Here is a 15156-nt window from a genome sequence, read left to right on the forward strand (position 1 = left end):
TTATTGATTTAAAGGGACAGACAAAATCATAATACATATTTTCCTCTTATCTGTAGTGCTATTTACCCATCTAGATTATTTTGCTGTTAGTTGCTGAGTTTTTGGAGATATGAGCCGTCGAGATGTCTGCCTTCTCTTAAATATAACGGAACTAGATGGCACTCGGCTTGTGGTGGTCAAAATGCCATAAAAATAAAAAATAGCAACGTCTCTTTCCAGAAATCAGGACCCAGTTACTCAAGATAATTCAGAGCATTTTAATGTAGGAACTATTTTATTTATACCACGCATAGAAATATGATATGTTCGAGCTTTGGAGATTGGCTTTCTGCCTACTGAATGTAATTTAAGTAGATGTCACTCAAAGAAATTTAAAAAAAGACAGAAATAAAAACAAAAATAACTTGAAGTAATTAAAAAATAAGTTTCATGTAGCTTCTACTGCAAAAAAAAGTAGTTCCTACATGAAACTGCTCACAACAAGGTCTGTGGATTATCTTGAGTAACTGTGTCATGATTTCTGGAAAGAGGCTTTTGAGTTTTTCAGAGAGCCATCTTGTTCCATTAATATGCAAGAGGAAAACAGACATCTCTATGGCTGATATCTCCAAAACTCAGCAACTCACACCAATCTACACAATCCATAATCTGAGCGATAAATAACACTACAGTTAAGAAAAAAATATATAGTTTTGATTTTGGGGTGAAATGTTCCTTAAATCTCTCAGTTTATGGTGCTAACCAATTAGAAGCACAATTATTGGATCGCTGTTTAATTTAATACTGTCATTCTGGCCATTTCAATAAGTGTCCAAATCTGAATCGCAGACGACGAGAAAAATCTCAACACAGGCTTTTTTTCCCAGAATTATTCCACTTCAAACAGCCTGTTAAAGATGCGACTAACTAACCGTAAACTGACCATGAACATGACATTTATTTTTAACTAAACCGCGTCATGAAATTTGATACACATCTGCTGTAGCAGCCAATAACATCTGAATACTGGAATAACATGTAAACAAAATGCGATCAGGTGACTGAAAGAAATGTACGACTTCAAAACATGAGGTCTGGTGTAAGATGTCTTTTTTTTTTTTTTTTGGCTGAACATGGCAGCAACATACCAGCTCATGACTGCAGCGTGTGTAAATCTCAGCTAACTGCTGTTATTCTTTTCCTTGAGAGCAATAAAGTGTCTCCTCTCTTCACTCAACAATGATCTCAAACTCTTTTTGTCCTTTGTTTATAACATCCTGTCTGTCAGTGAGGGTGTCTCCTCTGCGCTTTGAAATCACATCTGTTTGGCTGTTAAACTGACTGACTATATTTTTCTGAATAAACCCGCAGAAACAAAAATCTAGGGAGGCGTTGGCACAATATGAGTTTATGACTTTACACTGATTTGGCCTGAAGCCTCAAAATGAGGCTGTGGCCTCACACAGAAACAGAAGAAGCTTGGGAAAACTTTGAAAACAGTTTTGTACACATGTTCAGTAAAAATGAGGAAACAGCGGGATCTTTGCTCTTCTGTTATTGGCTGCTACACTTTTCTGTTTTATCAGAGCAAATACTTTGTTAGGATGTTAAAGGCACAGTTCACCCCAAAATGAAAAATATATGTTTTTCCATGCACCTGTGGGACTATATATCCATCTAGATAGTTTTGATGTGAGCTGCAGAGTTTTGGAAACATTGGCCACAGATATGTCTGCATTCTTTCCAATATAATGGAACAAGATGATATCCAGCTTGTGGTGATCAGAGCATTAAAAAAAATCAACAGTAATGTCTGTTTCCAGAAATCATGACCTGGTTACTCAAGATAATCCACAGACCTTCTTGTGAGCAGTTTCATGTAGGAACAATTTTCTTTCTAGGGTAGAATTTATTGGAACAACTTTCTTTTCCACTAGAAAGAAAGTAGTTCCTGCTCACAACAATGTCTGTGTATTATCTTGAGTAACTGGGTCATGATTTTTATAAAAAGACACATTTTTCAAATGCCTTTTTTAGGCACTTTGAGTACCATAAACTGAGTGCCATTCAGGCAGACATCTCTACAGTCAATATCTCCAAAACTCAGCAACTCACATTAAAACAGTTTAGATGGATAAACAACACCACAGGCCGGGGGAAAATATGCATTTTTGATTTCAGGGTGAACTGACCTTTAATTCCTCTGAAGCAGTTCAAACAAATGCACTGAAGGAAACATGAACTGAGGATTTTCCTGTTCAAACCACTGCAGAGAAATACTGGGAATACTGAGGAACACGCAGTGAGTCACCTTGAGATGCTGAGTCTCTCATAAAGACAAAAATAAGTCAAACTTGCTTGTAAATTTGTTTTACACTTTGGCGTTACCTTCTAGTTTTTTCCCACTAAAGAGCAACAAGCATGTTTCTCACTAGATTAAAAAACAAAACTTACTTGCCAATATATTAATCAGATTTTCTTATGCGCAGATTCACTTCGTGGCAAAGAAAAATAATCAACCATAAGTGTCAATATATCTTCTGAAGATAATATATATATTCTGTGTGTCTTGTGTGGAGGTGAAGTGTTCGGTTATAGGACGTGTGCAAGCCGTTAAGTGGAGCTTATGTACATCACCAGCCGTGGGTCTTGGAGGTTCAATGTTCCAGGTAGAACTCTAGGATCAGAGTCCAGGCAGCACCAACTGATACAGCAGCAGTCCCGTTACCCCTGACCTCTGACACAGGGATGAAGAGTTACCACCTGTGATTTAGCTGGTAGGTGGAGTAAAAATCTAACCCCAGCTCCAGAGCCGTTCCCTGAAATGATCACAGATTTGGTTCAGGTGGAAAAGATGAGCGATCAGTTCAGGGAACGAATGGAGAGGAGGGGACGTCGTGGGCTGAAACTCAATCAGAGCCCTGCTGCTGACAGCGGTTAAGGGTAACGTCTCCCACCTCAAACCAGCCAGGGTTAAGGTGGTGGTGGTGTGCTACTCTGGTGTTTGCTGCCCCCTAGGGCTGAGAGCAAGGCAGTGCAGGTGTGGCTCAGGAGGGAGGAGGGAGGGAGGGAAGAGGAGAAGGAGGAGGGAAGGGGTGAGGAGGTAGAGAAAGGAGGAGGAGGAGGAGGAGGAGGAGGGTCCAGGGCAACGCTACTCGTCACAGCCAAGAAGCTCCATTCGCAGGGTGATGCGCTCGTGCCACTCCCACGGCAGGATGCGGACGTATCGGGCGTAGAACGGGGGCTCGAAGATGTTCTTTTTGTGAACATTGTTGTCGCTGTTGCCTGGGAAGATCTGGACAGAGAAAAGCAGCCAATCAGAACAACACAGATCAGAGCTGCTGTTAGTTTTAACAACCCAGATAACAATTATTTATTCTGCTTGTTTCAACTAAAAACACTGGTGTCTTTTGGAGTTTAAGCCAGGTTTCTTCAGTGGGCAGCTTGTTTACTTTCTCTGCTTTATTTTGCAATACCTTTTGTACGCAACTAGATTTTCTGAACATCACTGTCGGTGCTTTTAAAGAATTTTCAAGATGAATTTTCAACTTTTCCAGCACTTTACACAGCTGTGGTAAATCACAGCACATTTATATACATATACTCAAAATGATTAATGATCACAACATTAAATCAGATGTTGCTATAAACTACCAAAATTATGTTTTGCGATAGTATTCTACGGAAGAACTTAAAGGAAAACACAACAAAGTTTCATGTTTTAAAATGTGTCACTATAGACTTGACGTCCTCTAAAACCTGAATGAGCTGATATCTGACTTATTTCATGTCTTTATCTAAAAAGTGAATTATATAGACGGGTAAAAATTTGCTGTGAAAGTTATGCAATTACAATAACAAGCAGTTTCAAGTGCTTTATCCAAAATCTTAAATGATGTGTTTTCAGGGATTTCCAACACCTGTACAAACATATTTTTCATGATTCAAGTAATTAAAGACAACACTAAAATCAACTGCTGTCTCAGCTAAATACAGATTAAATATGTATGACAATAACCTGTGTATATTTTTAGGGACTGTTTCCTATTTTAGCAATAACCAAAGTGTTACTAAGAGCCTACATATATGAAAACACCCTCTGGCGCTCCAGAAAAATGAAACAAGGATAAAAGTCAGTGAAGGCCTCAAATTTACGGAGGAATAGTGATGAAAAATAGAAAATCAAGTTAACTGAGTACAGACAACAGGGAAAATCACGTAAAAACAACCTTGACAATGCAACCTCATAAACAAATGCAGACATTATTCCATGAAAGACGGATTGAAATCATAAACAGAACTTCAATTATAAATGTTTCATCGATTAAGTCAGACAAAACTGTCAATGTTCCACATCCTTTGCCTTAATGACTTCATTTGGCTGTACTCTGGTGCACATCTGGCAGGTGAATTGATTTTTGGATGTGTTATGAACGAGTGCATACAGAAGACTAATCAAACCCAGCGTCAGCATAACTGGTTCCAGGTGTGTAGACGAGTACATCAGACACGAGGTTAATCATTTTTGTAGTTTCCTCTAAGACCACACAAATTTCAAAACTGGCTTCAAAGCAGTGTGTTCTTTACTTTTTTTACAAAATCCAAAATCCAGCAAGACATTCTTTATTGTAGATCAATGATCATAATTATTTTTCCTATCAGATGTATTTTTGTTTGTTTAGTTGACTCAATTATGTCTCTTACAAGCCCTCATAATACAGATAATGCAGATATTTTCTCTGTTTTCTATTCTGTTCTTAAAGGGACATTTCATCCCCAAATCAAAAACACATATCCTTCCCCTGGCCTGTAGTGCTATTTATCCATCTGGTGTGAATCGTCATGTTTTGGAGATATCTGCCTTTTCTCAAACATATCATATCATTTCTGTCTATAGTATAAAGAAAGTAGTTCCTACATGAAACTGCTCACAGTCTGTGGATTATCTTGAGTAACCAAGTCATGATTTCTGGGATGAGAAAAAAATACAGATTTTGATATTTTTTACTCAACATCTGTGAGTATGTTTCTGGCCACAGCTGGACTGACCCTGTCTGTCCTTGTGGTCTCGTCCTTCACGATGTTCCAGGTCCTTCCATCATCACTGTGAGCCACTTTGAAGGCTGTGACAAACTGGATTGAGCCAAAGTCTTTGGCCCCCTGTGTGATGATTCCTGTGATCTTCTTGGGAGACTGCAGGTCCACCTGAGGACACAGAGACAGCTTCCTCTTTACAAACAGAACAGTGGGAAAACCGAAAAACGTGCAGTTCTGTCACGTCCTCCTCTCCCACCTGCAGCCACTCAGAGCGGTTGTTGGTGGCGGCGGTCCAGGCGTTGGTCTTGCCCTGTTTGTCCAGCCGGGCGTAGTGGGGATACCAGGTGAAGGCCTCGATGCCCCAGGTGCAGAAGGTGCTGGAGGCCGTGATCTGGCTGTTTGACACCAACCGGGACTTCATGCCCATCGGCTCTGAACAACCTGAAGTGTTTGAATACACTGTGAAGGTGAGACCAGGCAGAGAGACGGAGGAAGAGACAGAAAAAAGGAGGAATGGAAAGAGAGAGAAAGACAGTATGATAGAAAGGGGGTGGACAGGAAGCGGCTAGGCCAGCCAGTGATGTAAAGCAGCAGGCAGACACCCAGAGGTGGTGACGTGGAGGACAAGAGCAGCGGATGCAATGGACAGAGATATGCCAAACAGCTGGAACCATAAATGTGCAGCTTTAGGCTTAGCTGAGATCACATGGGGGAATCTAATAGTGCCTTCAACTATTTATTTCCACCATCTGTGGTTCAAATTTATCACACTCACAATATTAAGTTAAACAGTGATCCTACGCAAGTATTCTCATACTTTTTTGTGTCAATTCACATATTCAGTAGGACCAGAACGCCGATTCTTAAGAGGAAAAAAACTTGTGGAGCTCATTGCACATCTGTAAAGCCTGTAACATGTTAGTGAAGCAGCTGGGCATGCAGGTCAGATGAACACAGGGTCAAAGATGCATGAGAAATGTTCATAATTTCTGCTCTGCTGTCTAGCATTATATAGCTTATGCTTATGCAACATCCTCTCTCGTTTTCATAACATAATTTTACACTTCAGTTGATTCACTAAACAGAGTTTAAATACAGACCAATAACCTTCAGGAGTCAAGCTGTCCTTACAAAATTTCATGAGTATTTTGCATTAAAGTGAATGTACTTAGTTTTGCCTGCCGTGAAAACTCTGAGAGAAAACCCGCCCACAGATGTGGAGAGCGGTATACTGTAAGAATGAATATCACCAGCTCAGCCTTTAAAGTTAATGCAATGTACTCAAACGTAGGAAAATAACCAAAAAGTAGCCTTCAAAACAACTGTGGAACACCCTGTGCAGTTACATTAGACATGTTACATTTTAGAAATCAACTGAAGATCTAATTAATCAGGCAGGAATTTAGTTAATGTCATAATTTTTTTATGTTTTTATTTGTCTTCCTTTTGTTGTATCTTTTATTCTATTTTTAATTAAATTATTTCTTCTTTTGTCCTGTTTTTATTGCCATGCTGTAATTTTTGATGCCACATTGAAAAGCAAATTGAGCTGCATGTTATGAATGAAAGGCGCAATATAAATACAAATTAATATTACAATTATTTGACATGCAAAGGTGTTAAAGACAGGGGCAAAATACATGTATGCTGGCTATGATCTCATGCCAGACTGCCAGGTGACTGAAAACAAAACATGCTCCTAATATAGCCAGTTTGGAAACATGCACATGCACTGGAAAGCACGACTGATGGGAGAAGAACAGACACTGATCTGATACATGAGACGAGCATCAAGAGAGACGAATATTCAACAGTGTAATGAGGCCTGCGAGTTCAAAAGAACCACACTGGCTTCGCATAAAAAGAACAGCAAGATGAACAGAAATGTGTTGCAATACAGAGGACTTGAAAGAACCAAGTGTTAGCTTACATATGCCTGCTGTGGAGACAACATTTAGATGACGAATATGACCAACAATCCATCTCTGAATCATTAGCCTCCAATGTGCAGGATAGCTTGCCAATAATACTATTGTGAAATATGGTTTTAATAAATACACATCTGTGCTCAAAGCTACTAATCCTCTGAGCAACAGCCTTTGAAATACGATCAGTCACTGAGTGTTCAGGGCTGAAAACAATTAGTGAGGAAACACTGCGGCTAAATATCGAACTATCAAACATCAGTCAACAGTGTGTGTGTGTGTGTGTGTGTGTGTGTGTGTGTGTGTGGGTGGGTGTAGTGGGTATGTTTTCTGTGTGAGTTTACCGTTGAGCTCACAGCCCACCAGCTCCATGCGCAGGGTGCAGGCCTTGCGACACACCACAGGGATGATGCGGATGTACTGGGCAATGATCGGGGGGTCAAACAGGTTGGTCTTGGTGCCGTCGTTGTCCACATTTCCAACAAACACCTGCAGAGAGAGGAGGAATTAACAAACTCTGTCAACTGTACTGTTAATTTGTTACTTGAACTGATGAGTTCATGTAGCACTTGTAGCACATGTCTGTCACTGCTCCACCTAGTGGTTCATTTCTATCTTCTAGAAACACAGTGGGGTATTTTGTTTATTTAGATTGATATATCTTTGATTGGCACATCTTTCAGTAAGGCTAGGGGGACAAAAATAAATCAGTTTAGATTGGACTTATTGACTACAGTGCACTCTGTTCTTTGCTGAGCTGTGTTGTGTCTCCTTACACGGTCCTTCCTCTCTCCCTCAGTTCTGTAAATGGTGTACGTCTTGCCGTCCAGGCTGGAGGCCACCTTGAAGGCCTTGATGAACTCGGCTGTTCCTATGCGACTGGCACCCTGCGTCACGATACCTGTAAAGCGCATCTTTCTCTGCATGTTGATCTGCAATTATGAAAAGAGAGCCGCCATTAGTAAGTTAAGTTTACAAGACAACTTATATCCAAAAGTTCATTTAAAGTGGGAATGTGGAGATTGTGAATAGTTGTTTTTTTAAATAACAACCTTAAATAAAAACCTCACCATACATTGAACTGTATTTAATTCATCAATAATATTTTTTTTCTGATAATTAAATTTTTTTTTCTAGCAGGTAGATCTACAACAGAACAATGTGTTTCGACATGCAAACATCTATGCACTTCATCTGTCTACATGTCTGACCTCTATCCATGGGTTCTTGTCATGTGCAGCTGCACTCCAGGCGTTAACCAGCCCCTTGTTGTTAAGGCGGGAGAGCTCCGGTCCCCAGCGCTGCAGGCCCAGCATGCTGTAACGGACTGACGAGGCTGAGATCTGGGACTCGGCGATGCCCCCTCCCTCCATGCCGAGCAGAGAAATACAGCCTGTAGGGGAGAGGTGGGGGGCAGAGTCTGACGTCAGGGTAGGATTTCCCACTGCGGCCTTCATGAGAATTTGGCATACAATAACCTTCATAAATGTGATTATATTTCTACTTTGCTTAGTACTCAGAAAAACTAACTACCTTTATTACCTGCTTTACTTTTAAAATAACTTTTCTGCTAATGTATGTAAAAAGAAAGAAACATGTCTGAGTATATGGTCACATACTCAGAGAGGTAATTAAAATCAAATGCACATTCAGCCTTAAAGCTTGTGTGTGCTATACTTTTACTGAACTGTGTAAACCATTAAGTCATTAATGATACAGAGCTTTGAATCAGCTTAAATGAATAAAGTATCGATTCCCATTTGGCAGACTCTCTTTATGCTGCCTATTGATTTTTCTAAACTGTAGCAGCTTGGCTGCCGTCCCAGTCCCATCAAAATTAACGTCTTCCTTGGACAGTACTTCTTTCCATTAACATATATTTCTATAACACCAGCAGCAGTACACCATTACATATGGATTTTGTGCGGCTGTATGTATATGTGTCAGTGTTAATATTGTCAACGAAAATTTTGATGAAAAGTATTCCTTCATGTTCACTGAAAGTACTGGCAACAGGGGCGCTCCTGTAGCTCAGTTGGTAGAGCGTGCGCCCCATGTCCTGAGGCCGTCAATTGTCTGCAGCGGCCACCGGTTCGACTCCAGCCTGTGGCCCTTTGCGGTGTGTCATCCCCTCTCTCTCTCTCTCTTTACCCAGCTTCCTGTCTACTCTTCAGCTGTCTCTATCCAAAAAAAGCCCCCAAAAATAATCAAGGAAAACACTGGAAACAACGATTATGATGAAAAAAAAAAAAATAACATTGTGCACTTTACTTAATAATAAAATTGTTATTTTTTTGTGAAACACACAATTTATACCCAGTAAAACTCGTTGTTTTCAGATGAAAGTATTAGGAGTAATTAAGATGATAGTAATTGGTCACATAATGTCACTTTCAATTGCTGACTGGTCACACTTACGCAGTTGGCAGTGTTTGCCCACATAAGGGGACGGGCAGTGACATTTGAAATCTCCGTCCAGGTCCCTGCAGGTGCCGCCGTTCTCGCACGGCTGGCCGGCACAGTCGTTGACATCTACAGAGAGAGAAGTCACATACTCTAGTCACACATAAAGAGTTCACTGGTCAGCCAGTCTGAGAGCAGATCACAGTTAGTTAGAAGTGTGAGTGACAATCAGATGTCATGCTAAAAAGACAAGGTTTGACATTTCTTCAGCTGCTTCACACTCGGGTTAGTTGAAGCCATGCCAACAGGACTGGATGTATAACAGAGAGAAGGCTAAAGAGAGGAGCTTGTTTCTTGTATCCTTGATCAAGACATCTGGTGTCAAAGAACCAGCTCCATGATACAAGAAGAGTCAAGCATCATTCAGGGCCATTTCAGTGGAATGCGTTATGTAATCCTTTGTGTTGCCTCTGGATGGCGCCCCAGCCAACACTATATGTCAGGCCCAAAGTCTGTCAGATGAGTCAGGGAGAGGAAAACGAATCAGCGGAATGAAACGGGAATCAACTCAAACTCCTTTTCATCTCTCACCCACGAGAACTGACAGTGTGACTAAACCAGCTTTGAACACGCTCTACATTGACCACACACACAAGGAACGAGGCTCAAATTTAGATGACTGCAAACCAAAAAGGGGGATTTCAGTGAGTCTCTGGAGCTTTAATCCTCAGTGGCTGTTATTATGGAGGAAAATACACGCAAACGGCCGAGGTGCACCGATGTTATGTTACTATCCAACAAACGCACACGGCTGCATCACCCTACCCACATGCTCTCCCTCCATAAATAGCTCCGTGTCCAAACATTCGTTTTCACACAGTCGCAGGAGGAATACAGTTATTTTGAAATGTGCATCCACAAACTCTGGATAACGAGGTCCACAGTCATGACACTTCTAGCTCCGGGAACGGATACTAAATCACATTAAATAGGCTATTTCTAGCAGCAGCAGCAGCAGCAACACAAGCGGCAGCTGAATATTTTAAAGATCAAGAGCCCCACAATTTGTAAATAAGCTCTTTGATCAATTTATTGCCTTGGAACAAGTCAATAGGTAGCAGCTACCTCTCTCTGTACCCAGATATGCTGAAAAATTCATGATATGAGGGCGTCTTTGGGTTCGAAGACTTTATGAAAGGCTTTTCGGAGGCCACAGGAAATTAAAGTTTCAGTACTCTAAATTAGGATACTGATTAAGAGTGGAATAAAAACACTGTTACAAACTATAACAACGGCAGAATGTGTGACTTGTGGTTAATAATCAAATACAGTTAAGTCAGTATTACTTACTTTATATTTTATAGTAATACATAATATTTTTGTGAAAACAACAGTCATCCCTACAATACTGTTGTAGTACTGGTATCTAGTTGTTTACTACTATATATGATGTATATGTTGCATTTCACTACTGTAGATGTTTAAGATTGTGCAAATTTTAGCTACTTTATATACTGTGGGGTGGTTTGATCTACAGCAATGTGTCATATTCTACAAGATCCTCATATGTTTGCATTATTTGAGAATTAATTGTATGTTGTTGTGGGATAGCCTAACAATATCCAGATATTATTTCTAAGGCATAAAGCTCGGCCCTATTGGTCCTGTAGGGAAATATATCACTGCTTTCAGAGTAAGTTTTCATTAAGTTTCATTGAATCCAGACAGCTATTTCATGAACAGGATTAAAACATTAATTCCAATTAATTTTCTCCATGTGGCACCAACAGAAGAACCCAGGTATTTGGTATCTCAGACTTTAAGAAGCTGACTGGACAAAATGTTAGGGTACCATCAGCCAACCCTGTGTTCCTCACCAGCTCTCTCTCCCATATCAGACACGATGCACCCTAAAGCCCCGAGACCTATATCAGTACTGAATGACGGAAACTCAGGGCCTGACGTGCGTCAGCTGGTGGTTCTCTCTACAGTAAGAGGATTGGGCATCTGGAGGACCATACAGCCTGGTCAGCTCCAGGGTCTAATCCATTTATGTGACAACAAGGGGGGGGGATCAGCTGAGGGAGGAGCCTGAGGAGCACACAGCATCCCTGCGACAGGTAGAGGAACAGGTGGGTACACTGCAACTATTAGTGGCTTGTAGGTTGTTGTTTTTTTTTACCTGGCCTGAAATGTACACACTCACGGTGTCTATTCATGAAATGGTGCACAGAGATGCATCAGGGTGATAACTGAGCAGCGCTGAAATGTCAACCAAGAAAAACAATACTGATATGTAATCAGCCGTTACCTATTTAGCAGTATCCGCCATCAGCACACTGTTTGTATATACATAGATTTTGAGGGGCAGAGCATGTGCTAGACACACCACCACTCTGTGGCCTGTGTCCAACAAACCCTGCAGCTTATAAAGGAAACCGCACACTACCACAATATTTAGAGCGTCAATATGTGTCCCAGCATGAAGCGAAAACCAATACAAATCTCATGCGGTTTGTTTGAAACTCGACCCTAATCGATGCGGAGCCAAGGTCAGCTGGCAGAGCGTGTGGTGATCAGCGAAGCTATCTAGGTCCAGGATCTGTGCTGCAGCCAGCAGGATTTGGGCCTAAAAAAAATGTGTGAGCCTGCGTCTGACAGGCCAAACCTGCTTTTGTGTTGCAGTGCGAGAAGAGAGGACGGCGTTACACGAAACGTTCTCCAAAACTCACAGTGTGAGGCCTCAGCCCACAAGGTACTCAAACTGAGTTTTGAAATTAAACCATCTGTGATGTTTATACACGTCCCTGTAAAGTCAAAGAGCGGTGACTCTGCGAGGAACGAGAGTAAGAAAAGTTATCTTTTATTCCCACAAACACATTGTCCAACACTGTTTTAAAGTACTAAAATTACAGTATAATTATTACATTTGCAATGAGACTGTTGTAGAGATGAAAAGTTAGTCTTTTCTTGCAGCCAGTGACAACATGAAATAAAGAAATTACATATTTTTAATCACCACTCTCACCGTTGCCATGGTACAGCAACCAAGGGGGGGGTGTTCTGAAGGCACTGTGGTCACCAGATAAAACCACAATGGCATTATTATAAAAAAGAAAGGTTTTCAGATGTGTAATTTTCTGTGTACTGTGTGGACTGGCTGCAGTACACCAGAGAGCGCCAGCGGCACCAAGAATAGCCCTGAATCGGATCTCTGCCAGAGTGTCAGTCTCTGCTGGAGGGATCCAGAGCGCCGAGACGAAACTTCTGATGTCATAAAGTATATTTACAGAGCGTATTATTTAAAGCTGTGTTTCTAAGTGCTCACTCTGAAGAGATCAAGGCATGGTGACATCAGATCCCGTGCAGTGGTAAATGATAGCTGTGCAATGTCTGCAGCATTTTAAGTACCTATATTACTGCATTTCTGAAGGGTGAACTGCATGTTTGTTGTTGTTATATGATCATCTCACTCAGAATGTATATTTGCAAGAGTAAGTATAGATCCCTACATTTTTTCTAGATTTATGTATGAAGATCTCTATTTCTTTCTAACAAATATACAGAGGAAACTTTCAGATGACATCTTAGTCAAAAAACTACTGTAAAGTGTCATCAAACCACAAAGTCATGACTTTATGACTTTGTGGTTTGAATGAAAAAAAAAACAACTGAGTCTTGGAAGTTCCAAATGATGGATTTTCTCCTGCTGAGCATCTACAGTCAGTCACTACCACATTATGGTCACATATTTACACAAATGTGGTTGTTCTAGTTTCTGGAGGATCTCAAGCAAGACGCTCAACCCCCAACAGAAGACGAGTTACAGATGTGAATATACAGTACTTACATCTTGAACATATAGTACTTAAAAATATCAGTGAATAACAGAGTGCTGAAAAAAGGTTATGCTCAACTAACCTATTTTGAAGAACATTTTAAAAATTAGCAGACCTGGGTAACACTGAGTTTGGATTACTATAAATCTTTGCTTTCTACAGCAAGATTCTTTTTAATCAATATGGTAATTTAAACACACTTGACAACAAGTCTCAACTGTAAATAGTGGACAGAGCCTCTGTGACGTCCTCCGTAGGTTTCTGAAGATCCGTTTTGAAGCTCACAGTGTGGTGGATCTGGTTGTTGCCACCTTGGCAATACCTGACCATGCTAACTCCTGGCAAATCCAAAAACTGGCAGAGTCGGAGCGCGAGTGGAGGTGAGGCAGCCAAATGAAGTGGCTACCTAGCAGCTAATGATTTGTGACCATATCCACCTGCCACTCAAAGCGAGCACACTCACAGTAATGCAAAACAGGGCAGTTGTAATGAACGAAGAAATTAGCTGTAATGACCTAAACTGGTTTTTGTGCCAGACTGTAAACACGTTTATTTCTGCAGTAAAGCCTCAAGTGGCCATTTAACAAACTGCAGTTTTTGGCACTTTCCATGTTGGCTTGGGATGCTACTTGTATTTCAGTTTCCACAGCTTAAAACTGTAGAGCTCTGTCATATCAGCTGTATTGGTTTCATCTTTATATAAGAGCACCCTCTGTGGTTCATTGTTTTTACAGCCCTTATGAGTTTCTTGCTGTTTTCATGTTGATGTTTACCTGTCGTGAAGATTTAGCTTCACTTGTCAAAACACCTAAAAAAAAGATCTGCTGGCTCTGCTTAAGGTTTCTGGCTGTTTAAAGCAAGTTTTGCCTCGCCACAGTCACCTTAGTGCTTGCTCTTGGTGAGAACAAGTGGGCTTATAAAGTGTACAGTCTAAACCTGCTTTATACGAAAAGTTCCCTGTGACTCTGTGATGATTTATAAATTAAAACTGACTTGACTAACAGCTGTTTCTGTTACTTAACATCATGTTGTGATTCCAGGTGAGCAGCTATGCGAATCTAATTGGACAAGCGAGCTTGCAGACAGTAGTAAACCAGGAAATGCATGCCAGTCTTACTCAGATCCATGACAGCACTGAGACACGCACGCAAAAACACACGTATATATTATACATACACACACCCTGTACTCCACAGGGGGCATGGAGCCCAGTCTGCCCACACTACCACATCCTGGGAGGAGTTGAAAACTCTCCCAAAACAACTGAGAAAGCGGCACACGCACACATACCCCCTTCAGTGAACTTCCAAACGCAAATAACTGCCTTAATCCGTAATGAATATCTGGGATTTAGAGACGTAAGAAAGAAAAAGACTCCTTCTTCCCTCACTGTTTCCATCCATCTGCTTTGGGCCAAAGTGAAGTGAGCAGCTATTGACATCTCTCTCTCTTTCTCTCTCTCTCTCAGCATCTCTATACTTCAGCCCCCCCATGCACATTCACGCACACACAGAAACACACACACACACTCCTTCTCTGCAACCCATAAAGGCTTTTAGGCCAATTTGACAGGACAGTCAGAAGTGCTGCAGTCAGACCTGAGTATTGAGTGTGACATTGTCAGGAGGGCAGACTTAATTCACCGTTCCGCCTCCACGTTCACTTTTCCGCCTGGCAACAGTAGCAGCGCTGACGTTGTGAGCGCTCAGCGTGGACCGCCACTTTCTGTTGGCCAGGCTGGCACGAGGGATGAACCATGTGTGTATGTGTATGCTAAACAGTCTGTATATGAGATCATGAGCTGTGTGTGTGTGGTTTGTTCATGTGGGATGAGCAGCGCACACGTGATTAAGCTTTTTCCAGTGGAGATTTTTTTGCTTTCTTGATCTGTTTCTCAGAGGAATTTTAGCCCTTGAAGGACAAATTAATTCAACAATGAAATGCACCATAACTACATGTTGATAAAAAACTAA

General features: G+C 41.1%; 1 protein-coding gene across 4 annotated transcripts in view; it reads right to left on the reverse strand.

Annotated features, from left to right (window-relative positions):
* Positions 1–2044: 2044 nt before the first annotated feature.
* The window catches only part of mfge8b (milk fat globule EGF and factor V/VIII domain containing b), a 29070-nt gene continuing 15958 nt past the window's right edge, over positions 2045–15156 (reverse strand). For 2 of the 4 annotated variants that reach the window (XM_084733967.1, XM_084733965.1), the window contains 7 exons: positions 9360–9473; positions 8153–8334; positions 7718–7873; positions 7286–7430; positions 5273–5457; positions 5029–5184; positions 2045–3274 (listed from right to left, as the gene is read on the reverse strand). In XM_084733967.1, the coding sequence (XP_084590093.1) occupies positions 3131–3274; positions 5029–5184; positions 5273–5457; positions 7286–7430; positions 7718–7873; positions 8153–8334; positions 9360–9473 (1082 nt within the window). In that variant the 3' untranslated portion in view covers positions 2045–3130. Of the gene's footprint in view, positions 3275–5028; positions 5185–5272; positions 5476–7285; positions 7431–7717; positions 7874–8152; positions 8335–9359; positions 9474–15156 lie in introns of all 4 variants that reach the window. The other 2 variants (XM_084733966.1, XM_084733964.1) reach the window with 1 other exon arrangement.

The sequence above is a fragment of the Lutjanus erythropterus genome, chromosome 13, assembly GCF_056507025.1.
Source record: "Lutjanus erythropterus isolate fLutEry1 chromosome 13, fLutEry1.hap2, whole genome shotgun sequence".
NCBI classification, from domain to species: domain Eukaryota; kingdom Metazoa; phylum Chordata; class Actinopteri; order Lutjaniformes; family Lutjanidae; genus Lutjanus; species Lutjanus erythropterus.